Source organism: Perissodus microlepis, chromosome 5 (assembly GCF_051167445.1).
Source record: "Perissodus microlepis isolate ML-2025 ecotype Zambia chromosome 5, ASM5116744v1, whole genome shotgun sequence".
Taxonomy (NCBI): Eukaryota; Metazoa; Chordata; class Actinopteri; order Cichliformes; family Cichlidae; genus Perissodus; species Perissodus microlepis.
In genome coordinates this window covers 26,232,251-26,258,499 of record NC_140465.1, presented here as the reverse complement: position 1 = coordinate 26,258,499, position 26,249 = coordinate 26,232,251, and the positions used below count along the sequence as shown (strand labels likewise).

The following is a 26,249-nucleotide window of genomic DNA, read 5'->3' as shown; positions in this document are numbered from 1 at the left end:
AGAGAGCAAGGGAGGAAAGGATAGATAGTAATTATACCTCGCTCTGTGGTTCATTTAAGTGATTGGTGGAAAGTGTGTGTGTGTGTTTGTGTGTGTGTGTGTGTGTGTGTGTGTAGAAATATGATAATTAATTTTCACACATACCTACTTGTAATTTCTTTATGTGCTATGGAACATTGCTCACCTGTGCGCACGTGTATGTGCTTGTGTGTTTGTGAGCATCCATTTCTCTCTGTATTAATTAGTAACATCAAGTAACTCTACCATTATGATTAAAGTATTGCTGATTACAGACATTTTTTTTTTATTTTTGTGGTTGAACTATGATTATCCACATAGGAAACTATAAAAAACATATGCATCAGCATATGCACTCTCACTGCAGGCTGTGAAATTCTGCAGTTTCTTTGAATTGCAGGAGTAGCAGAGATGTGAATACAATGGCCTTCATTTACTCAGAGTGTGTAAATTGTATGCACAAGTTTTTCATGCAGAAATCTTTACTTTATCAATATTTCTGAATGTTGATTTGTTCATACTTTGTGCCTCTTACCATATGCATGAACAAATTGTTATAATGGGGCTGTAAATTACTACTACTACTTTTACTACTCCTAATATCACTAGTACTACTACTACTGGTTATTGTTTACAGTTTTCAGCCTCAGTGTCGCTTTTTGGTTTTTGACCATCGTTCTGGTGAACCATATTTTACACTTCACTTGGAGATAAACATGTTATGTAATATCGAGGAATGGGAGCATTTAGATGTATGCAAATGACAAATTACACAATACTTTTGATCCCGAATCATCCTGATTTAGTAATGTACATGTGTGCAATAGTTACAACTAAATAGTTTTGTTAATCCAGTGAAAGCTTTGAAAACATGTTGTGTTTTTTCCACAGAAAAAGAATTTTCACACACATATACTAGTAAAGGAGGGCCGGTATTCTCTGGCTTTGGTGCCTTCAGTCACCAGATTCTCACACTGGTTTGGTTTAGGTGCCAAAACTACTTAGTTAGGTTTAAAAAAGGTTTGGTGTGTCTCAGTGTTAACCCTGTGTAGACACTAAAGTATACTTAGATACAGACACTAATGGTGTGGCAGAAAAACAGTATTTGATACTCTGTGAATACTACTGGACTGTATCAACTTATGCCATACAGGTTGGACATTAAAAATAAAAAGAAATGGTACAACAAAAGTGTAACAAAATCTGACTATTGGAATGATTGCACAAATAGGAAACACACACACACACACACACTTAGATCCACAAATAGTTGATAATAAGGTGGTGTCAATAACACCTTGCAGCTACATGACATTTGCAATTAGGGGATTTGCTGCACATTTGTATTTGCGAGCGTGTCATTGAGAGTGCAGGTTAAAGGTTAATTCCCATTAATACAGACTGATAAACTAGACCTGACTTATTGATCGCTCTCTCTTTGCTTCTGGCTTCTATCTGCTTCTCTCTTTCTGCGTTTCTCTCAACACCTCACAATACTCCTCCTCCTTTGTATCCTTTGTATCTTTCCTTTGTAGGAAAGAAACAAAAAATTATGTTATTAAGAGAAAAGGAAAATGAGAACAATGAAAATTTAAAGAGAAATAGCATGGATGTAACTTGACTAGCAGGTGATGGAAGTTGGGCTGGGAGAAAGAGATGATATAGGCCTGGATTTTAGATAGAGATAGGTGGCTGTCATCTCCCAGTAAGAAGGTTATTGTTTTAAGTTGATTGGATGGCTGAACCTTTCTGTGTACAGCTCTCCCGTCAGTTACGTAGGCTGTAAATTAAATGTGAGTGTGAATGGTTGTTTGTTTTTTATTTGTCCTTTACTAATGGACTAGTCTGGGTTGTACTCTGCCTAATGCCCTATGTTGGCTGGGACATACTCCACTCCCCCTGGAACCTGCAACCTCTGAGGTGGATAAACAGTTAAGAAAATGAATGGATTCAATGTGATTATAGTTAGTAAAAATGTATAGTGATACATTCATGTGCTTTCATGTTTTCAGCAAAAAATATTGTTTGTACATGCGGGCACTTTTTTGCATTCCTTTAGATACTTTAATGTGTATCTCTGTGTGACGGAAAGATAGATGTAATGCTGCCTACAGTATTTGCAGCTGGCAGTGTGTTGATGGATGACTGCTGTGCCCAGTTCACAGATGATAGATTTAACAGCCCTGATAGTTGAGCCCAATTATGTTGGTAGGGGGTTCTTAGGTTTGTGTGTGCCTGTGTGTGTGTTTGTCATATTGTATCAAATGAGCAAAGGTTAATGGAATGAATTATAAAAATGCGTGGTCAATTCTTTTCTGCTCTTGTTAAATACCTATTTAGTACAAGTGCTTATCACAATTTGGCTGCTTAATCTTACTTATTTATGATTGTATTTTGTTCTACACTGTGTAAAATGTGACTTTTTGACATTGTGGGTTGTTTTTCTTCAAGAAGCCTGTGGTCAAAGCAATGTTAGTTTACTTTAAATAAATGCGTAGTATTGTGTGTTTTAATGGAAATTAAACTAATTTGAATTTTGATGTGATTTTTTTGTGACATAGAAATTTAGATACTTCTTTGATGTAATGTGGTACTATGTAATCAAGCTCTATTTCTGTCACACTCCACCTGATCTGCCAATATATTTACCGAAACAAAAGCTACACCCCAAAGCTAAAATAATAAATGTAGAGAATATTTGGCATTCTAGACAGAATATGTTGAGTGATTCAGTCAGCTGTGGTTTGTGAGTAGATAGTTCATTCCAAGTCACATAGATTTTTTTTTCTCCTTGAAGGGCAAAGCAAGGTTTTTGTGAAATTTTTAATACCTAAATGTGCAGTATATAGAAAAACATAAGAGCGGTTTGCTTTTCTGCCAAATACATTATAGAGGTTTATTGAATTTTTGTCGACACAACAGGGAAATGGAAGGACATAGAGAAAGATATGGAGGCAAGAAATGAGATACCTTTCTGATTTATTCCCGCATTATAGAAGCATAATTAATAGAACAGACAGAGTAGATAATTGATGTATGAGGAACAAGATCAATTTAACAAGTTAAATATTAAAAGGATAACAAATCAACAAACCTTGGAGGCTTGGTTCAGAGATTAAAGTTTTTGTACTGCATTCTATAATACCACTAACCTTACATGTCATTAGAAACTTCCAAACACAAAAATAATCCATAAATTAAATAAAAGCCAAATAGACATTATGTAGTTTGTTCATTGTATTTGGATAAAGTAACACAATGAAAATGTATCTACATGTTCATGGGAAACAAAGCACAAACGAGCAATTAAAAAAATCCAGGAAAATAAAAGTAACGATAAGGTGACTACTCTTCTTGCATGATTTTCTTTAAAGAAATTTATCAGGAAAGCTATTTTTTGCTTAATTTTATTTTGAGTGCACAAAGATTTAACTAGTACAATAGGAGTATAATATTACTCGTTCTAGCATAACACTAAAACAACAGTTAATAGTTAAGCTAATAAAAAATGATGCTACTGAATCACAGCTGATAAAATTCTGAGGTTATAATGCTACACAGAGAACCACAAATCTCTTTTCAACACACTTGAATGACACAATACTGTAATAACTTTGAAATAATAAAGCCATTTCGTCATTTTATAGTTAGAAACATGTTATGTCCAAAAAAAAGATTTAAGCTAAATGAGAAAAAAACACTGGAAGACATAATGCTATTCGTAACATCTTGTTAGCTTGTTAGCATGGTTGGATGTGGAAACGTTAATGACTGTGAAGACATCTGCTAGAGGGAGGCCATGTTAGTCCATAGCCTTGAAAGGTGATAGTTTAATGGGGCTAAAGATCGGCTGTCAAGCACTTGCACACACACACAAACGTGCATTCACATCAACACACACGTCTCTCCAAATACACATGCATGCACTCGTCCCCTTTCTTATTCCAACTCAGTGACCATAAGGCTCTAAAATTGGAAGTCGAAATCTGTATGTGTCTGTTTGTTTGTGGATGTATGGTGGAAGGAGTTTGGGCTTTTTTTTTTTCTAAAATCTGCATCTTGTTTTCAAAGAAGTCAAAGGTTGATTGCTCGCATTCACATAATAAATCAAAATCATATTGATTAGTTTATTGCTTGAAGGAATTACACCTTCAAATTGTATTTGCGGTTCAACTTTTTTCCACACTTGCTTTGAAAAAATGTAATGCCTGTGTTTACATGTGGGGGTGGTTTCAGTGAGTTGAAAGCCCTGTTCTTGTCCTCCTACCCCTTTTCAAACTCAAAGGAAGGGTTACTTTGCAAAAGCTTCTCAAGGCTTTGGTGCCTTTCTATCATTGATGGATAGTGGAAAATGCTGGCTTTGATTAGCAGCCCAATCATGTTACAGCTGCCCATTTATCCCCTTTTTGATCATTTGTTCTTAATTTATGCATTTCAAGCACCTCCCTTGAGAGACAAACATAGTTTTCTTGGATAAAGAAACTGGAACTTTAAAAATCACAGACTGACACAAGGTCATTTTGTTTGCTCGCTCTTTCTTTTTTTTCCACAAGGCCTCATTTTTCATTTCTATTTCATGTTCTTCCACTAGATTGGAAATTGTGGCACTTTTCTTTGTTCCAATAAGAGCATAACCTTATCTAAATCAGTCAGGTGTAGATTATTTAAAGCCTCTTTTCAAAACCCACAAAACCTGGCGAGAGAATTGAATATACCGTGACCACGTTAGGCTCTGTGATGTAAATGTTTGTGGGGTGCAATGAGGAACTAGAACAGGAGATTCTTTAGGAGAACGAATGAAAATAGGCTAGATGGAGCTATCTATAACTTGAAATTTTCAGTTATGCATCTCAAAATTTTGAGTTTATAAGATACAATTTCAAGAAAATAACATGAAATTTTGGAGTAGGCATTTTAAAATTTCAAGTTAATAATCTGAAATTTTGAGAAATTAACTAGAAAGTTCAAGTTAGTTCTGCCAGTCAGGAAGCTTTGTAAAGGTGTGTCATGTAACTGTTGAACTAACTCAAAATTTCAGATTATTAACTTGAAATTTTGACTTATTATTTGGAAATTCTGAGTTAATGATGGCTTTCTTTTCAGTGCCAAAAACAAGCTTCTTCCACCTCCACCTCCTCTACTTCTTCTACCACCACCTCTTCCTCCTCCCCTGGACCCCCTTTTTTTCTTCCATATTTACTTTTTGTATATACTTAATCTACTGTACAGAAGTCTTAAGCCATCCCTCTATTCTTCATATTTTCCTTCCAAGGACTTCCCGTTTTTAAAGTTTTTCTTCACACATTGGCAGCTTTGTACTGATTTTCAGTCCAACCCTTGTAGTTGACCATTTTTTTATTAAGCCACTTAACACTGACCTATTAGTCATTTAAGCACCAGGCACCTACCCTAAGGGATGGACCAGGGTTGTGTCTACACATAGCAGATAACTTTGCTCACACGCAGTTTGAACAAATGACAAAGCTTCTATAGGTTACACATTGCACATCCTCCATCTGGCGTCTTATGAAGTTCAAGCTTTTTTGTTACTATAAAAATGATAATGATGAATGAATTTTACAAATATTTGGAAAGAAAAAAGAGGTTAAGGCTCGTTTTTGTGCCGTAGAATGAGCAGCAGGAGAAAAAGAGAGATACTACAGCAGGAGACAAATGAACAGAGTGTGAAGAGAGACTGAAAGTATCCCCTGGCTTTTACAAGTTGAGGTGTTTCTGTAGCACGAACCATTGACCTGACCAAGAGCCAAGCTGTCCTTCAGTATGTGTGTATGTGTATGTCCACGCATAGGTAGTGAGGCAGCCAGCACTGTGACAGGGAGGAGAGTGGGAGGATGTATCTGTCAAGAGTTCAGTGTGTTGTTCTTGTGTGTTCTGTATATGTGTGTATGTGTGAATGTGTTGACCACTGTTGAAAGCTGTCAAAGGGAGACAAGTTGAGGTGAGGAGAGGTCCCTGTGGTGTTTGTGTGTGTGTATTTGTACTGAAGGGAAAGTGATTCCATGCTCACGTGTTTAGGCCTGTTATGGGTGTTTTTGTGTGTGAATGTGTGTGTGTGAGGCCATGTCTACTGGGCTGTGCTGAAGCCCTGTTCCAGCCGAACACCCTGGTCCAGACCAACTGCCAATCATCTTGCCCCCCCACCCCTGCTTAACCCTCTACCACCTTGCCACACATGCACCAACATGAAGAACACCCCCCCCCCCCCCCACACACACACACACACACACACAAAATTAAAACTAGTTGCATCTCAGTATCATCCACGCATAGGAAGGTGTATACACACACTAGATTTTCTTAAAATGTTTGCCTATAATTTACAACATTTGTTACCAGCTAGTTTCCTATTTACAGAAGTTGCCTTTGTGACTGTATGTCTAGAAAGAGGAAAAGTGATAAGACATTTCTGAATGCTTTAACTAAGAAGTCAGGTCACATACAGGTCTTGTTTGGAGTGTGTAGCTGCAAGTGATTAGCATCTCTGACGGAGAGACTCATTAATCACAGTCTTCATTCTGGCCACTGGCCTGCATTTTAGATAAAGGTGCGCACACAAGCTTGTCAATATTATGGCCCCATCTTGGCTTGTATTTCTTAGACCCAACTTAATATCTACACACAGGGGCATAATGAAAGGAATGAAGGAAGAGAGCAAAACTTCTTTTCTGACAAATTCAAGCACCAGCACTCTCAAGGCAAAAACAGCAGTTGGAAGGGATTGGCTCTTTTAAAAACTCTGGGGATGAGAGTTTCCCAGCAGGAGACTGACATGCCGGTTTTGTATTCAGCCACTGCTGAAATCCACACAGCAGAAAGCCTGCGAGGACCATCCCAGTTGAGGCAGTCATTGTTATTGAAATGCATCAGTTATTTCTTCAGAAGCCAATTGACGTATGTTTACATTTAAGTCAGAAAGCCCTTGGGATAATGATTGGCAGGGTCAGAGGAAAAGCAGCTACAGTACCCTCAGAGAGACAAGGTCATTTTTCAGTCTATACCTAAAACCAAGAAAGTAGTCATTCTGACCCATCTTTAAGCATTTCCCAATCCCAGGTTTTGGTATTTGTTTTTAAATCCGTATGATGCAAGATCAAAAGACTTCGAGATTTCAAACTGCTTTGTATCACATTGATAGACTGTAATTTACACGGAGCAATGCGACATTAATATTTTGTACTCATGTAATATCTAAATCTGAATCTTAATTTTCCTGTGACAGGGAAACACATTTTCATTCTTGTAGAAAAAAAGGCCCACTACATCCACATCAGTTCAATGTTTGTGCACCTGCTATGAAAAACAATTTTTGAGTGGAAGGTCCAGCTAGTTTTGTTGGACCAAGGTCATTTACAGGTTAGCTGGACTCTGATCGAGGTAAAAAAAAAAAAACATCACTATGTAACATTTCAGTCTGAAATAGGCCAATGGCAGGCTCTGGGGAGAATAAACACACAGGGCAGTACACACTTTTAGAGACACAGCAATGCATCCACATATAAAATCAGGACAATGATGAAAAAGCAGAGGGGAGATGTCAGAGAGTTGTGCACCTGTGCATTACTATAAATACACACACACATAACAACACACATAGGAGCCCATGGGTATGCCTGTCCTTGCTCTCTTGTTGGGGTGAAAGGCTGACCTGGTTTCAAAAACATGACCCCAGGTAGTAAAAACTCACACAAAAACAAAAACACACAGTGACATTCAGACAACGAACACTGATTTATGCAGGTGCATGACCACAAATGATGACCTCACAGGCATTTGTATTTATATGTGCTTTCATGCACAATGTAGCTCCCCCCCCCCCCTTTTTTTTTTGTTGGAATACAGATTGTCGTTTTCATTTTATTCAAATTATAGGGTCTCCCCAGAGTGTGAGTCTGTAAACAGATATCAGATATATGTCCCTATAAAATGAGTAAAACAAAATGGGTGTAAGTGTGTGTTTGTGTACTTGAGAGGAGCAAGCTTGGCTAATTTTTCCCATAAATCCCCTGATTGTAATCAATCTTTGTCATGGAGGGAGAAGGAATACATTCTGTATATAACTGTTTTACGTTAGTCTGCAGAGAGATTGAGTAAGCAAGATAGGTACTCAATATATGTGTGTCAATATTTTACCATGACCAGTCTTGCAGGTCAATGTGTGTGTGAGCATGTGTGTGTGGAGCTAATCTGCTTTGGATGAAAGAACAGGTCTCAGTTTAAACAGGTTAAACCCCAGGTTACCTGATGAAAAACTGGACAAGTGTGCGTATGTGTGTGTGTGTATTTATCATTTCTACAATCAGTACTGCTATCACTATATTAACGGATCGAGGTTTTATAGGTTGACACAGATGAAAATAGGTGGAGATCCTGTAGTCAAAGATTCATATTCTGTATTTTTTTTCTTACTTACAACAATTGTATATAGTTGTGGTGAGATTTTTTTACAAACACATCATCATACACTCAAAAGTGTGCATACAGGGTCAAAAGGGTACATACACCCCCACTAATATTTGGTAAATGTCCCTTAGCAAGTTTGACCTCGACCAGATGCTTTTAGTAGTCATCAACAAGCTCCTGGCATAGTTCTGGCTGGATATTGCTCTTCTTGGCAGAATTGGTAGACTTGGCATAAACTCAGCTTTTAAGCAAAGTCCACAAATTTTGAACAGGCTTGATGACAGGGCATTTGGAAGTCCATTATAAAAGTTCAACAGATCATTTTAAACCAACTGCAGATTCCAGGATCATCAGTTAAAACAACTCTAAGTACAAGTTATTAAATGTGTCCCCACTTTGCCAGGGTACCAAAGAAGACCCAAACTGTCACCCTCAGATAAAATAAAATGTAGGATGTTCAGGAAAAAAAAAAACCAAGAACCAACAAGGCTCCAGCATACCGTGAACTGGAAACTGCTGGAATACCAGCATTACTGTCCACAACGAAATGAGTTTTCCATCCTCATTGCCTGAGAGGATGCTGATCAAGAAAGCAGCTCCTGCTCCAAAATCAACACCTTCAAGCTCAACTGGAATTTGCAGCTGCCCACATGGATAAGCCAAATGTATTTTGGAGAAAAGTTTTATGGTCAGCCATGACGAGAACTTTTCTCCAGATATAAAAGTTCTCATCTTGTTCGGCCATAAGGCTTATCTCCAGAAGTCATTTTTAAGAGTTATTTATGATCTTTAAATTTAAAGTAACTTACTACGTATGTGGCTGGTCTCTAGTCACACATAAAATGCAATTAGGTGGAACGGCATTGTCAATCTCGGCCAGTGTATTCAGGATGGTGTGATGGCTTTCACAAACCGGCGCCCACTTCAATTTCTTTTAATGGATTCATTCTGAATTTGAAATGCAATTTGAAATGCATTAATTTGTTGGAAGACACTAATCAATATATGTTTATGATCAATATATGTTTATGATCCTATAGTTTCTTTCTGTTAAATTACCTCAAAAATGACTTAGTGTAACTTTAAAATGAATTCTGGATTTAATAGTGAGCCACTGAAGAGGAGCTAATATGAAATAAAGTGTCTGATTTTTCCCAACACTTTTCAAACTTAACTGTCCTGTTTTGCATAAAACAGATGTGTGCACATGCTTCATGGAAATCAGAAGGGGTCAGTGGGCACCAAAAACAAATGTATGCAGAATTTAATAGAAAGAAAAAATTGGGAACAGTAGGTAACGTAGTTGTGGAAATTGGTCTGAATCTACCATCAGTTACTCTAGATTTTGTCCAAGACAGGACAAAAGCTACTGACTGAGATAAAGAGGACCTACACAGCCTCTATCTGCCATTATGTGAGTTTCACAATTTGAAGTGGACTAAATGCTCAGTGATGTTCATGGCTTAAAGCATTGCTAAGAGGAGCTTTCAGCATTCCAGCTAATTTAAATTAAGTATTAAGCCTGCCAGAGGTGTGAGTGAAGGGCCACTTCAACCTACACATTCCTGTTATGAATATTTACAGGGATTAAACTGGCTTTTGCTCAAGGGTAAATCATGTGGAGTAGATGTGCTTTGTATTTGCCAGCCATGTGGTATGTGGTGAGTGTTACTGTGAAGTGAAAACCTCGAACTCACGAGACATTAAAATTGTATCTTTTGTGTCTATGTGTAAGCATTAGAGCGGTTATTTTAATAATAAGTACAGGGCAGTTGCATTAATGGAAACCTTTAATACTTTTTCAAAGGGATGTGTTTGAGTTGGCATTGACATTCATGTAATTTTAATTATAGGCTCAAAATACTTACCCAAAAGGCTTAAAATACAGTGGATATTTGTACCATATTGTTCTGTCTTCTGTTAAATTTCACCAACTGGCAGCGATGCATCAAAGGTCAAGCACAAAAGTGTTAACTAGAATGTATTTTTGTGTATACTAATATTAATGGTGATCAGACATCCTTTGCCAAGCTCCAGTGTCTGCAAGCAGTTAAAACAACTGGCTTAAAAATAGATATGATCATGAATCACAAACTTAATTTTAGTTTGAAATGTCAAGGTCAGTCACACTATATGTCTTTAATCATGCATAAGCAATATTTCCATAATAAATGTAGTTCTTAAATTATTGTGAATCTTAAGACCTGAGGGTCACGTGCTTTCTTTGAAAACCCTGAAATGGGTTTAGCAGTATTCACAAGTGACTTCCAGTTTGAACATAGTCATACACAGTAAGATGAATCTGACTGACTCAGTGTTATACGACTGGAAGTTGGAGGGATTATGTGCCAGGTGCTAGAAAGCAAGCTCATCGTGAGTAGTGGGCCAGAGAGGAATGGCAGGGTCTAAAAAAGACTGAAATCATTTGGTAAACACATCAAGAAATTGGAGGCAGACCACGACGGAGCAGATGTCCTTGTCTCAGTGATAATATGAATGTTGCCGTTATTTTCAAATTCTTGGATGGGATGTTGATAAACTGACTGATTAGCTCAGCTCTTTCGTCGCCACCTTTCCTTCTGTCACAGCTTTTCTGCCTTATATGTTCAATAAATAATTACCACAAAGCAGAGCGAGACCATTTTGATCCTGAGCTGCACTAAATTGATAAATACATACGGGACACCCCCCCCCCATCATAAAGAATACTTACTTACTTACTTGGCCAAACAAAATGATTAGCTACTCTAGAATGCATCGACTGCATTTTTGCTGCTCATCCACACACAAGCACACTCAAATCCGGTGTGTGGTATGCCTGTTTTCGAATTTAGAATGTCTCTTTTTCATGGAACTAATACATATGCACTCTACGGTAAATAAGTCAATGTGTGTGAGCAATGTATCTTCAACATTTCAACAGTTTTTCCTTCCCACTATCGCAAAGTGCTTACTTACAGGGGCTCATCTGATTTTTGGGTTTTTCCTCTTTGATGTTGTGGATCCTCTACTCTACAATATGAAGCGCCTTAAGGTTATTGTTATTGTTAATTGGTGCCAGTTAAAAAAAAATGAATTGAACTGAATTCAAAATAGAAAGAGATGCTTCAAAATAAAATGAAAAAAAAAAGAAGGCAGAAATGCAACACACAGCAACAATAAGAAAGTTCTGTTTACAGTTTAAAGTCAAAGGAGCTTGCAAAGAAAAGCGTCTGGACTTCTTTAAGTTGCTTGAAGATGTTTCACCTCTCATCCGAGAAGCTTCTTCAGTTCTAAGGTCAAATGGTCGGGAGTCCCAGATTTAAACCTAGTGGGAGTATCCCCCCAAAGAGGGAGCACATTGTTTCACAATGAGCTCACCCGAAACTCTGGCTGATTGGGACCCACACCCATTTTCACACCTTGGCTCAGGCGATTAGAGGATCATCAGGGGGTCCTTTTGTCCCTCTGTGGGGGAAAACTCCCACTAGGTTTAAATCTGGGACTCTCCACCATTTGACCTTAGAACTGAAGAAGCTTCTCGGATGAGAGGTGAAACGTCCTCAAGCAACTCAAAGAAGTCCAGACGCTTTTCTTTGCAAGCTCCTTTGACTACGATGACCTGGATGACTGAGAACCTTCACAGACATTTTACAGTTTAAAGCATCGAACCAAAGCTTGTTTTCAGACAGTCACAATCTATATTTCAAAAAAGAAAGAAAAGCTGGAAAAACAATGTCACCATCACTTCCCCTTTCTACTGTTTGATTTGACAAACAACAAAATGTTCTAATCATTTGCTAAGAAGTGGTGCAGACTCATCCTCTATGGCTCTTTACAATGTGTTTCTGAATACTGTAATTGCACCCACAATTTAGTTGTCATCAAGACATTTTTCCGTTTCTGTATTGGCGACTCTACATTAGATATTCTGAAAAAGTGACTTGATTGTGGCTCATAAATGTTACATGTTTCCCAAAGAAAATTGTAGCTGACAAACTTCAATGAGAATATGCTTGCAGTTAAACTCGTTCTTCGGCACAAACACGAGTTCAAATATGTGGCAGCATGAGCGCCGTGTGACTGGCTGCATTCGCATTGAAAATGAGTGATCAGAGCAAGTTAGTTATACAAGTATTGCTTTTTTCATATTTATTTTGTTTACACGTCACTGTGTCAGAGACATGTGTCACAGTTTGTCAGATCCTTTCATGTTGGGTATAAAATGTCTGCTTCCTGTTTAGGAAGACATATATTTCCAAATCTCAGTCTGCTAATATTACTTGAACTGACGCATTCATAGCTTTGGTGTCCAACATCGACAAAAGTTCATAGCAAAATATGGCAAGTCTCCCTCTAACGCTTTACTAAGATAAGCAGGAAATCCACTGAATTATGAATATTTACTGACTGCTTAGGCTCACAGTTCAGAAATTAATCAAGATGTAACAAAACACATTGAGAAGTGTCAAAAATATTGAATGAACATAGTAAGACATTGCTTTGGTGAGATCTAAATTTCCAGGCACATATATGCAGGTGATCACCTGTCAACTAGTGGTCGCTAGAGAAAAATGTCTATTTCTCAACCAGTTAGTAAGTGGTTGTGAGGTAACCAGGAGCCGCTGTGAAATGGACTGCTAAACTAAAGTTTATTAATAGCACCTTTCAAACACTATAGTCATTGTAAATGCTTTAAAGATAAAATTAAAACCAAAAATAAAAGAGTAAACAAAGAAAAAAGACAGAAATAGTAATAATAACAGTAACGACAACAATAAATATTTTTTAAAAAATGAAAACAACAGTAATAAAAATGATTGTACAGCTACTCAGTTAAATGAGCTTTTTTAAAAACAGCTAAGGTTGGAGACGATCTGTCCTCAGCGGTTAGTTAGCGGTTAGTTCAACAATTGTCAGCATAGCAGCTAAATGCCTTTAACTCTTTTTAGATTCACATTTCTCTACTACAGTACTAACTGATCAGATTTCAGATCAGACCTTAATTCATCAAGAATCCAATATATATTTTGGGTACAAGCCATTTAGCGAATTATAATGAGTAAATAATATTTTAAATTGAATCCTGTATTTTATTAGAAGCCACTGCAGGCAGCTGATAGGATTTTGTTAAAATTCTTGCAGCATCAAGATCTTTTTATGGAAGCAAATAAAAAGAGCATTGCAGTAGTCAACTCAAGAAATACAGCATGAATGAGCTTCTGTAGATTTTGCTGGGGCATGTATTCTCTCAGTTAAACTATATTTATGAGATGCCAAAAAAGCTGATTTAGTGATAGCCCTAATGTTGGCAGTGAAACTAAGGTCCAGGATAAAAGAATAATAAGAATATGAGATAAGAGAAACAACTTGCTCGAGGGAAGAAAGGGATGAGGTGAGTTGGCATTAAAAAAAGAGAGGTGTAGGACAGGGGCAAGTGGGGCAGTCGAGAAACCACGAGAATGATGAAACAGTAAGAGAGTGTAGTAGTAAGAAGAAAAATCAAAGAAAATGTGGGCAAAATATAATATAAAAGTAAAGAAAATGACAGGAGAGTAAAAAGAAGAGTAAAAAAACACATGCAGAGAGAGAAAAAGAAAGTGACAGAGTAGTGAAAGAGTAGCAGAGGAACGCTGAAGTTGACAGGAGAAGAGGAGAGGAAGAAGAGAGGAGGACAGGGAGGGAGTTGGTCCACCCTGTAGTTTTGCCAGGAGGAGGGCTGGACCTGCTACCTCTCCTAATGAGCACCACAGAGAGTGTGTGAGAGAGTCTCCAGAGCTGGATTCAGGAGTGTGTGTTTGTGTGTGCACAGATATCAGTCTTTCTGTTGGCCTGCTTCTTTCTCTGTATGTGTTAGAGATGAGTGTGTGTGTATGAGGGCTTATCCTCATGGCCCTGTGTTTGTGTGTGCCCTTGAAAGGGCCAGTTGGAGCCGTACAGTCTCGTTAACTTTAAAGTTTGGGTAAAGGCAAGTGCAGACTTTTAAATGATCAAAACTGCATTAGTACCCATTCTGCATGACAGATTTTGCCCCCACGCTGTTGAACTATTGACATTACTAAAGGCACACAACTAATCGCAGATGGAGGTGCACTGATGACAAGCAGTATGACCGCTGACCCTTGGTCAAATGACTTGTGAACCTCACTCTGAAACCTTGTTATTTAATAAAAAGAAACATCTGAAAGTTACTACTCTGATGCCCCATAAGGATTTCAGGGTATTCACAAACTGCCTACAGCACTCTCATATCTCCTGTCAAAGTGCTGCTTATTGTGATGACTCAGAATCTCTTCCTCTCTGTGGCTCTAAATTCCTCCAAAAAAATGACAGAGTGTAAATGAGAGTATTAGGATTAAAATTCCTCTGTGCTGCGAGTGCATGTTCGCGACAAAGACATTGTGCACGTGTGCACTTTTTTGCTTACAGTGAGTGTCAAAAATGGCAAAAAAGCGAGAGTATGTTTTCATACTCTGTGAGCAGAGGAATACGCGTTTGTGCCTGTGCAACCATGAAAGTGAGTTTAAGAGTGAACAGGGTGGAGGTGGAAGTGGTTTATTAATGCAGCGCTCTGACAGCACTGTAATCCAGAGCAGGATTAGCATGCTAATAGCAACAGGACCACATCAGGAATTTCACAAACTCTACAGTACCCCTGTGGAGGTGTGTGTGACAGAGAGAGAGGATAGAGGGGTTTTGAGAGGCTTTGGGTTCCACTGAGAGTGAGTGTGACTATCACTGGGTACCATTATCTCCTGTATGTGTGTCTTTTCTCCAAATAACTCAACTGTGACTCAGATTGTCTAACAATTTTAAAAGTTTAGAAATTTCTGACAATCTGTTATGTCAATGTCACATGCGTGACATAAGTGGCTGAGTAACCCACATATGTCTGCTGGATGTTTAACAATAATGATGCACTGCTTTGGTTATGGTGATTCAACCAATTGGAAAGTGGTGGAAAGCTCATCATTATATTTATGACTGTGACTCACAAGGCTGCTAATATCTGGCACAGTCAGATCCTCTTTACACCAAGGTTACTGAGAGGGTTATGAGTCAAGATCAGGTATGTTTCTCATTTATATGGATAAACATTGCTTTTTTTAAGCTCTTTTCTTTGATCTAAAAATACTGTAGGTATTACAGTACTTTATGTAATTCCACACAATCTTGTTTCCCAGCAGCAACAAATACATTAAAGTCCCACTGAAGTCCTTTTCAAATCAGTAGTCTAAAGAGAACATTAGACCTGTCACTCCCTGACTAATACCAGATGTCCAACTTGTTCTAGGCATGTACCAAAAGGGGTTCTTCCTGTCCCTTCCTTTCACAGTAAAAGTCCCTGACATATAGACTGGGACTGCTGTAACATAAAATGCTTTACAAAAGCAATTCACACATATATATGTAAATTCTAGGATTAAAATACAATTTAATCTTTTACTAGCTATTAAATGGAAGATTATTTTTTCTTATTAAAATAGTAAATATTTGTTGGTTAACAACGTCTGACATGTGCAACTAACTAAACAGAAAACTACATTTCTTTTAACAAATGAATTGGCTTGTTCTGTACACAATTCCTGTGAAGCTGATTTTGTGGTACACAAGTGAGTGTCAGTTAAAAAAAATGGAAGGATTGTTGACATTTTTTTAAAAGAAATTTACATTTCATACTCTAACTTTAAGGGGAACCAGCGTTTCCCTTCAGAATACATGTTGGTCAGATGTCAGAGGTGTGTTGAGGCTTGTGGTTGGTAGTCCTGCCCAGAATCCCTGTATCTGACAACATTCATGTAAGAAAGTGGATGCAGAGAGAGCTTTGGGTGAGTGTCCTGTACTTGGTTACCTTTAGGAAAAAGGGGTTAAAATAGGTTCTTTCATAATACTAACCCTGCATATTGAAAAAAAAATCCTGCTTACGCTAGTACTTTTAAATTTGATGGCTAGGAGTCCTTTAAAAGTATCAATACATAACTGATTATTGCATCAACCGGGTGCATCAAAAGAACCATTGAGCATGTCTGTGAAATCGCAGAGGCTTTGACAAAAATAGTCAAACCCTATTCCACACATTTGAGTATTCACAGCACCTATTTTAGCTTGATCTTAAATAGCCTAGACCATTTTTAAACCCAAAACAGAGATACCTTGGTTTTCATTCCATGCCAAAATAAGGTTACCTAGTTTCTACAACCCACCATGGCTCTGTCTCAAATGGGATTAAGAAAATTCAGCTCCTGGGTGACTCAGATGGCCTCCTTTCTAATAAACAGGCCTTGTTAATCTGTTGGGTCAAACCATGTTAAACTGAGAACAGGCCTGGCTACTTTGGTTGCCAGTCAAGGGCCAAACAGGGTTAACTCAATTTCCAAGTGTGTATATCCATTTTGTTTGTGCTGTAAACATGTCTCTGTGTGTGTGTTGTGTTTACTTGACTTGGGTGAGGTTAAAGTGTGTTTTGGGAAGTGGAAGAAAATTACTGCAGCTTCACAAAGAACATAAATCAGACAATTTATGTCTATGTGTGAGACAAATAACTACTTATTTTAGTAACTTCTTGTTATCAGAATTAGATTGCTTGTTTCAAACTGTCATGAAATGGGAATAATGGGTATGGGTGGACAATGCGGATATGGTTGTGGGTATATAAATGTAGTAAATAAAATCTCCTATATGCTCTGATGCTTCCACTTTGACTTTGGAGTTTCCCTTCTGTCCAGTCAAATTCAATACTGACACACAGTACATGCAGACGCTGGCTTTTATGTGAGGGCCTTTTTTCATGTGTCGTGTGTGGTCATAAAGCTTGAAGTGTGTGTCTGTGGTTGTGTGTGATAGCCAGTGAAACAGATTGGTGGCGATTGGACAGTTAGCGGTGCTTAGTGTGATGTTTGATTGTCTCAGACTGATTCTCCCAATATCATCCAGAATTAATTTGTGAAAACAGCTTCACACACTCATATGTTTACTCCTTCATTTAATTATTTATGGTTACTCAGTTAACATGCTCATTCACGTATTTACTTTCCCCTCAATTATTAACTTGCCTGTTTGTAAGTACCTCATTCATTTCCTGACTCTTTTATGCGTTGCTCATGATCTCGATCATTTGCTGTCATTCACTGAGTCTCCTGCTCCCTCAGAGTGGTTTGAGTATTCAATAATTGGCTTAAGCACCTGGCAAGGTACTGCATCTGTGCTATGCAGAGGTTTCCAGATCCATGTTTAAATGCTATTATTATCTGGCGCCAGTGTCAGGAATATGTAGAACAACCAGTCTGTGGGTTACGCTTGTTTGTATTTCTGTTGTTGTCAGTCCTTCAGCTTAGCCGCTGCCCCAGAGGAGACAGAAGGTGGAAAATTCACCACAGCACTGCTTGTGCTCATGTTGTTAGCTCAGCTGTCTGTCTCTTTCCAGTTTAAGCCAATTTCCAACCAGTCAGTATTGTAGCTACAGACACTGACATTGCCGTCAGGCTACACGCTGCCGACTTTTTGGAGGACTGCATCCAAGCGCATCTCCGTAGCCCTTATGTTGGCATTAGTTCTACGTAATGCAGACACTAACAAAAATTTCACTCGCTCATTTGTTTACCTCTTATTTTTTTTGGTCTTTCACTGAACTCAAGAATGCAAAACATGAAAATACCAAAACAATTACATGAAATTCTTTGCATAAACCAGTACCTGTTATCATTTGCATGTTACCAGATCATATCTTTAACACCTGCACTCCATCTGTTTTAGGGCTCTATGCTCGTTTCCTTTTCACTTACATTCTGCTCTCATACAAACACTGGAGATCCCTCCTAAAGACCTTTCAGAATCAACTACAACTTGTGACCTGTGGTCTTCCAGTATTTTGGTACAAGTTTCAATTTTTTTCTTCTTTACAAATAAATTGGATTTAGCATAGGTTCACTAGGTTCACTGCTTCTTTCACTGGGCTGACTTTCGAACTCCAAGCTTTTCAATTCACAGAGCTACTGTATATAAACATACCAGTATCCTCCGTGTTTTAAATTACTTGACCCCTTTTTAATAAAGTACTTGTAAAAGTAGCACCCGTGTTTATAGTAAACATCCTTTCTCCCTTACCATTCCCTCGTGTCTCCAGACAAAACCGCTGATGTGACTCGGGCAAAATCCCAAAACGTTTCACTTTGCAACTTTGGCTTTTTTCTTCAAATCAAGTTTTGGTTGCATGAACAGAATTATTTCACCTCTGCCACCACCAAACACTTTGTCTCACACTCACACTTATAAAGTGGAACACACACAGACTTCATATCCATCTGTTCCAGTTGTGTGTTACTCTAACAAATCTCTGCCTCTTTTCTCTTATTATCCAAGCGTATTCGGGTGGTAGTAATGGCATTTAGATAGCCAGTGAGTTTGTTTGCCTTGGGGTGTGTGTGTGTCTTTGTGTGTGTGTGAAAGGAGACCATGGGAGCAAATAGCATATAATAGCATATGTTTTAAATGACTTAATGGGAATATTTAAAGCTCCTGGCATGTTAGCTGACAGTGGATTTAATTCAAGCTAACTAAGAGATGGGCGTGCGTGAGTAAAGTACACTCACTTTTATTTAGTGAAAGCCTACACATGCACAGGCATACACACTCATATATTAAGCCATACCTGTGTTTTTCAGACTTTCCTGTTGCATACTTGTATGCCTGGAAACGTGAACTGAGCTCTAAACACACAAAGTACACCAAACTGGAAATAGAAAGGCAAAATAAAAACCATATTAAATATATGTGTGTACAGTTTATACAGTACGTCCCTTCATTTACAGTTTTGAGCTAGATGAAAACTACATTCAGTTTCTGTAGTCACCTCAGGACTCTCCACCATTTGACCTTAGAACTGAAGAAGCTTCTCGGATGAGAGGTGAAACGTCTTCAAGTAACTTAAAGAAGTCCAGACGTTTTTATTTGCAAGCTCCTTTGACTACGATGACCTGGATGACTGAGAACCTTCACAGACACCTCAGGTTACTGTTGAGATTTTAATTTGCATACAACATCTCCCAGTGATATGGTGTAGAAGTACTGAGAAATGGAAATAATCAAGTTCAGCTTCATATAGTAGTTCATTACTATCCACTTTTGGTTTACTAAATGTTTTGCTCCGCACACAGCCACTCACATATGAACACAGAGTAACATGACCTGGGTTTGCTCCAGCACACACACTTGAACATACAGTGATGCTCAGGATCAGTTGATGTTATCTAAGTGAGCAGTAAACAGACTCTTTAGAGTCTGATGCCTCTGGGTGCCCTCCTTTGGTTTGTGGCTTCATGGGTCCTGTCCAACTGCGTTAGCTTTTGCTGACATGAAAGGCTTTAATGGCTGCTATTGGTGCCTCTGGGGAATGAAAATTTCAACATAGGAAAGACAGGGAATTCTGTCTAAATAAGTGTTATCATTAGAAGATATGTTCCTGTGTCCGTAAGTGGATATTTTCAGGGCACCAACTTATTCTTGCTGCTCTTATGGGGATTTGCTTTGCTATATCCTCATGTTTACGAGCATTTGTGGAGGAAAGCTAGGTTGCTTGCGTAATGACTGTGTGTGTGTGTGTGTGTGTGTGTGTGCGTGTGCATCTATTATGTTGATATAGAGTTGATTTGATCTATGTAATCTAACCAAAAGGCTAAATGAGCTCAAGCAGAGAAATCACTTCTGCCTGCATGTTTCCTCAATAACCTACTTCCTTATAAAACATAAATATTCATTAATATAGTTAAGTGACATTGTATCATTTTACAGCATACTTAGACGGCACATATTACATTTGGGTAATTACATGCTATTGTGCACTTGTGTTGATAATACATTTTAAATGAATCAGGCCATATTCACTCTTTGATAAATCGTGGCCTAAAAATACAATCCCATCAGAAATAGACTGAAACCTTTGGGGAGGAAGTAATGCTGTAGTTCTGTTACCTGGATTCCATCTCTCAATAGGTTCTAAATTTATGAGTTTCCACAATTTGCTTTTACCTTTTGAAATGTGTTCACACTTGTCTCTTTAAACCTCATTTGTGCAAACCTTTAGCACTGTGTAAAAGTAATTATCATTTTGATTATTAAGCTTTGGTGAGACTGTTTTGTTGACAGCCAAACAAATTACATCTCAACTGCAGTGACAACAATAAGTCCTTGTAATTTCTCTGTTGCCTATTAATTTGTTGACAATAACTGCCGCTGATGAGTTGTAAAAAACAATAAATAAATAAAAAATTAAAGCTTTCATTGGGATATTGGAGTTGTTAAATGCAAAACTGGAATTACTCAACTGAAAAACAAGTTTGCAAAACAGTTACCAAATTCTGTTGCCAGAAAATCATAGGTTTGACTGCAAGGAGCTGGAGTTGATCTTCATTTTTTTTTTTTATCTTGGTTAAATATTTTTCACTGGCTGCCAGCAAGGTATAGCATGCAAATAAATGTGACACCATCCAAAAATGAGAGAACACTTAGAAGGGAGGAATTAAGTGGCTAAAGTAAGACTGAGATCATTCTTTGTGGTTAAACCACAGCAGACTGAAAGACAAATGATGCTCTGGCACTGAAGACACCAAACCATCTGCTTAAAGACCAATCGGTCACACCAGCATTTAAAATCAGAAAACTTTGCAATAAAATAGTTTTCTCAGAGTCATTGGCATCGGTAAATTCTGTCACAGGAGGTAGCGATATTGTTGTAAGTTGCAGTTATGAACTTTATGTTAGAGTGCTCACCTTTGAGGGACGGTAGACAACATTTTTAAAAGTTGTAATGTTTGCTGGTTCTTTGTTTAGTTATTGTCCAGTTTGTTTGTCTTTATCTGTGCAAAAATTTTCACATCACTCTCCTCGCTGTTTACATTCTGTTCTTACACAAAGCTGAACTTTTTCTGCAAATTTACTGTCACATTGTGCTCTAGCTTAAAACATCCATCCAGCAGTTAGGAACAATCTCCGGTTTTCTCAGATTTGATGATGATGGATCACTGTAACTCCTCCGTACACAGCCATTGCATGCCCATTTCATAATAATGACATTAATTTAATCTATCAATGGGAAAAATTACATTAAAAGTTGGCTATCGTCAGTCCCTGACATCATCATCCATCGGCACAACCCTAGCTACCTGGGAAACTTCTTTCTATCCTGGAGCTTTTCACTGAAGGAAATGTTGTTTTTCCAAATGCATTTTTTAATTTTTTAATTTTTATTTTTAGGAACAAAATGTCAGTGAAGTAAACTGCACAGCACAGAGAAAGGGAACTATTATGACTCACTAACAAAAATGCATGAGATAAGATACTGAGTAGAGTCTGGGTACAATAAATGATACTGTAATAGCGCTATAATACTGTAAAAACCTCTTTGATAGAACAATGACTTTATATCAGCCGCTTTTAAAAGCAGCATGCATCAATACACCAGCGTTTACTGGAAACCCACAGGAGGAGTCTTGTGCTTTTACAGATACATTTAGAGAGCTGCAGATTGTTGGGTACATGTAGCTCAGTTTTCAACATGAGCCACCTTTCATGTGTAGGCTATACTATTCATGAGGGTGTAAGTGAAACATGAATGCTTTTCCTGTTTCCTGCATTTTATTGTAATTCAGAAAAGTGGTTTATTTAATCGAGATGATGGAAACTAAGTTGTTTTCCATTATGCTATGACATAGAAGTTGACAACTTTAGGGAAACACGTTTGCTGACTAACAGAAAATTACAGAGTGCCAAAGAGCAGAGTAAACCAGTGCTGCCAAATTTAAACAATAAGGGAATCGCAAACCCATTTTAAGGGAATTTTGATTAATAATCATATAACAGGCATCACATAGGGTGATTGTTCTCTGTGCATGTGTATCTCTATCTGTGTATGTATGCACAGGCTGCAGTATTATTAATTGATTATATATCCTTATATATCCCATACATTAATGCTAAACTGCATACACAAAGAGATTATGCTTGTTTTGGTGTCACACTAATTCACACGTTACCATATGCACAGACCCAACAATAATGGCTGATGCATAAAAGCAATGACACATACATGAGCCCATACACGTACCATCCCGCCGCAACACATTCTCACCATGGCATCCACTTTCACACAAGAACACACACACGCCTATGCTTCAGATCACACTCGAGCAGCAGTGTTATGTTTTCATTATGGAAATGCATTTTATGACTGAGAACATGTGATTATGTTTGTGTGCAGAGAGGGGAGGAGTCGTGCTGAATTTCAAAACTAGATCAGGGGCATTGACACACACATACTGAATGTTTGGCTACTGCTGTGAGCCAATTCTCTCTCTCTCTCTTGTGCCCTGATTGTGGTCCTTAAAATTGCAGTTCTGATATTGAATATTGATAGATACCCCACAGCCCCCCTTTGCCTGTTTATCCCTCTGTTCTAATGAGTTCACTTTGATTTCTTTTCATTTCTAATGAGATCACTGAACAACGAGGGGGCGATAAAGGCTAATTATCTCTGTATTGATTAATTTATAACAGTTATTTTCATATCTGTGAGAAAAATAGTGTTTTCCTAGTTTTCACCCTTTGCTGGAGGTTATTTTTTCAAACGGAATGCAGATGGATGAATTTTTTTCCCATGTTTTTCAAATTAATTTCCCAGTTGATGTAAGGCTTGCTTGAAGAAGCATAATCAAAACCATATCATATATTTTAGACACTATTCAGAGGGTGTGTATTAAAGATATCAATATATGGATATATGGATATGCAATCTGCTGTGCATTTTAAACCTGTGCATGTTTTAAGAGTAAACAATGCTCCAGCTCTCTGTATCCTATATCCTCAATAATAGGATTGTGGAAGTCTCACCTGCCTCATAGCTTGGAACTAGCCTTAATTCTCCACACCAACTCTGTAGTGACGAGAAAAGGCAGAGCCACAGTCACAAGGTGTGACTCAGCCATTGTTTCTTAGTCTTTTTAAGAAAATGGGCACTTGCTTGACACGTCAGCATTATCCACAGACTGTATGTAAAAGATGGATGTAAGATAAAATAAGATAAAACTTTATTAATCCCTCGGGTGGGTTCCTCTGGGAAATTCAGTTATGTAGCATCCAGGTCTGAAAAATGAAGCCAATGCGAAGCCCTTTAAACCTGAATTATTTGCAATATATAACAGGTGATGATTTGCGGCAATTCCGTGATGATTTGTAACCAAATCATTAGGTTACAATAAAAAGGTAAGAATGCATAGACATCTAAAGGAGAACAGCCTAGCTCACTTGATCTGTAGCCTCAGTAAACACTGTGCAGATGAGTTTATGTTGTAGTTTAAGGTCATTTTTTTTAAATTTAAAACAGTGCAAGCTTTAGGCCAGGTCTACCTACAACATAAACATGCAGTTTCCTAGTCAGATGTCCCCTTATTTGTCATGTCTGGACCAAAATGCTCACTTCAAAGCTAGCTTCAAGATAAGACTTCACAAGCCAGTGGGCGATGTACAGTTTAAGCTCTCATCACAACAGCTATGCTACAACACTACTGAAGGATTTTGCAGTTAAATGCTGCCAATATTCTACAAAGCATCATAAGCCATCTTGATTTGGCCTTGTTGAAATCTAAAAACATGTTTGATGAAGTTTAAACTGGCATTTATTTCCTCGGTGGATGACTGGGACAAAGAGGCAGACAAAAAAAGTAAGCATTAAATGATTTCGTGAATAAAGCAATGACGTTCTCCAATTTCAAATACTTCAAAACAAATTAAAACGGTTGTGCGTCAAAGCATATGTCTAATTAAGGGACTCTGTTGCAGATGTGTGTGTATGCAGTGCTTGAGGCTAAAAGAGAAGGCTAATGCAGTGGAAAATGTGTCTTAGCTGGGCCATGAAATAATGATGAGACACTGTGACTTAATCATGTTGACACACAGAGCTTTCTCTTCATGTGCCCCTCACTCACTCTCTCACTCTCTCTTGCAAAGGCATCCTCTCTCATAAAGTCTGTTTTCTTTCTTTCTCACTCCCCCTGTTCTCTTCACTTCCCTGATAAACTGTGACAGTGTCTGTCTGCACTGGCACTTTCAATTCACGCTGTTAACTTAATTGGTATTATATTGTTAACAGTACCAAGGGAGCTTATAAAGACCGTATTTGTCGTCACATAAATAGGAAGAAGTTTCGATTATTAAGAATTTCATTAGATCAGACCCTACTGTTAATTCTGTTTATGGTCACCATTAGCTATTACATGATTGTTTTATAACCTCTTTCTACTCTTCAACTATCTCAGCACGAGTTCCCACAATATGGGATTCAAATTGCATTCATTTTAAAGCCTTCTTTGTTAAAGTAATGAAAAATAATGATTCATCTCATGCCTTTTTTAGTAAACGGATGCAGTGCTGGATCTTACTTTTTTGCATTTGTGACCGTAATTGCTTAAGGCTTGCTGCTTCCTACAGTTGAAAGACTTTTAATTTTGGGCAAATTGACTTGCTACAGCTATCAGCTGTTACCAACTCAAGGCTAAAACTGTAACAATTATAACAATTAAAGTTGTTTTGTGTAATTTTGGTCTTTTTTTTTCTTACACATTACATTTCCATCTTTGACTATCATTTGCAATTCTGAGGTTCAACCACTGCTTCAGTGAATTGGTTTGTACAATACGGTATAAATTCCCAATTCCAATATTAACGTCATGTATAAATGCATGCATCTTTTTCTATTTCTTTGTAGGTGGCTGTACATTTGAGGAGTCATATAGCAGCTGTGGATACAGTGTTTCTCTGGGAACCAATGGTTTTACCTGGGAACAAGTCAACTCCTGGGAAAAGCCCACCATGGATCCTGCCCTACCTACTGGTAAGATTCTACATATGTCTCTCTGTATTGTAGTTCAAGTTTTTGTATGGTGTCTCTATAATGAGACCCATTATAATTATTGTCATGGTTATGGTTTTGATTTTTGTATCATAACCAAATTAAATTAAATCAAATCCTTTCTAGTCTTGGTCAGTTGTAGTTCACATTAGGTTGATAAAATCAAACATAAAAATCATGTACAATATTACGTGATTTTATAATAGATAAGGAATGATTACCATTTGCTACATTTTTATAACAGGACCGAAAGCATCATGTATGTAGCAGAAAAAATATACTTTTTCTGGATTATAATTTATTTTCATATTTCTGCATTCATTAGAACAGGAAATGACTCTCTTTTATTTGTGTCTTATTGTGGTAAAGAAACAAAAAAAAGTTAGTGTTCCTATGACATTTCAGAATTACACAAATGTAGCAATACTTATTTTTGTAAGGAGCCCACTATCAGTCATTTTAAAGGACAGTTTTTCATTTTAAGAATAAATCAATTTCACATATCTCTAACATTAAGTCACTGTTGTATATAGTTAAAAACAACAACCCAAAAACAAACAAACCAAAAGATCAATGGTAGATACATTCTGTAGATGTTGTAGTGGTTTATTACCTGAGTAATTGTTTTTACAGGGATTTGGAGGTCTTGGGTTACCAAGAACTGCAGCGTTTAATTGTACAGACATTACTTTTAAAGTTGTAGGATAAACACTTTATTAGTCTCCTATTTGCATATGAATTTGAGGTAATTTTTTTCTCTCTATATCTTCATCTCTCCTTCTGTCCTTCTGAGTTGGCAGAGTCAGTAGACATATCGTGACGTGACCTCAGCTGGGTCACTTTCTACTTATCAAACGCCAAATGGCAATCAGACTGCATGTCTATCCATCTCGCTCTCTCACACAGTTCTGCCCTTATGCTCTCTTTATCTCGC

General features: G+C 37.7%; 1 protein-coding gene across 9 annotated transcripts in view; it reads left to right on the top strand.

Annotated features, from left to right (window-relative positions):
* Positions 1–26,249, top strand: part of ptprt (protein tyrosine phosphatase receptor type T) — a 313,327-nt gene that overhangs the window by 21,128 nt on the left and 265,950 nt on the right. For all 9 annotated transcript variants that reach the window (XM_084929068.1, XM_084929066.1, XM_084929067.1 and 6 more), the window contains exon 2: positions 25,172–25,297. In XM_084929068.1, coding sequence (XP_084785194.1) covers positions 25,172–25,297 — 126 coding nt within the window. The remainder of the gene's footprint in view (positions 1–25,171; positions 25,298–26,249) is intronic.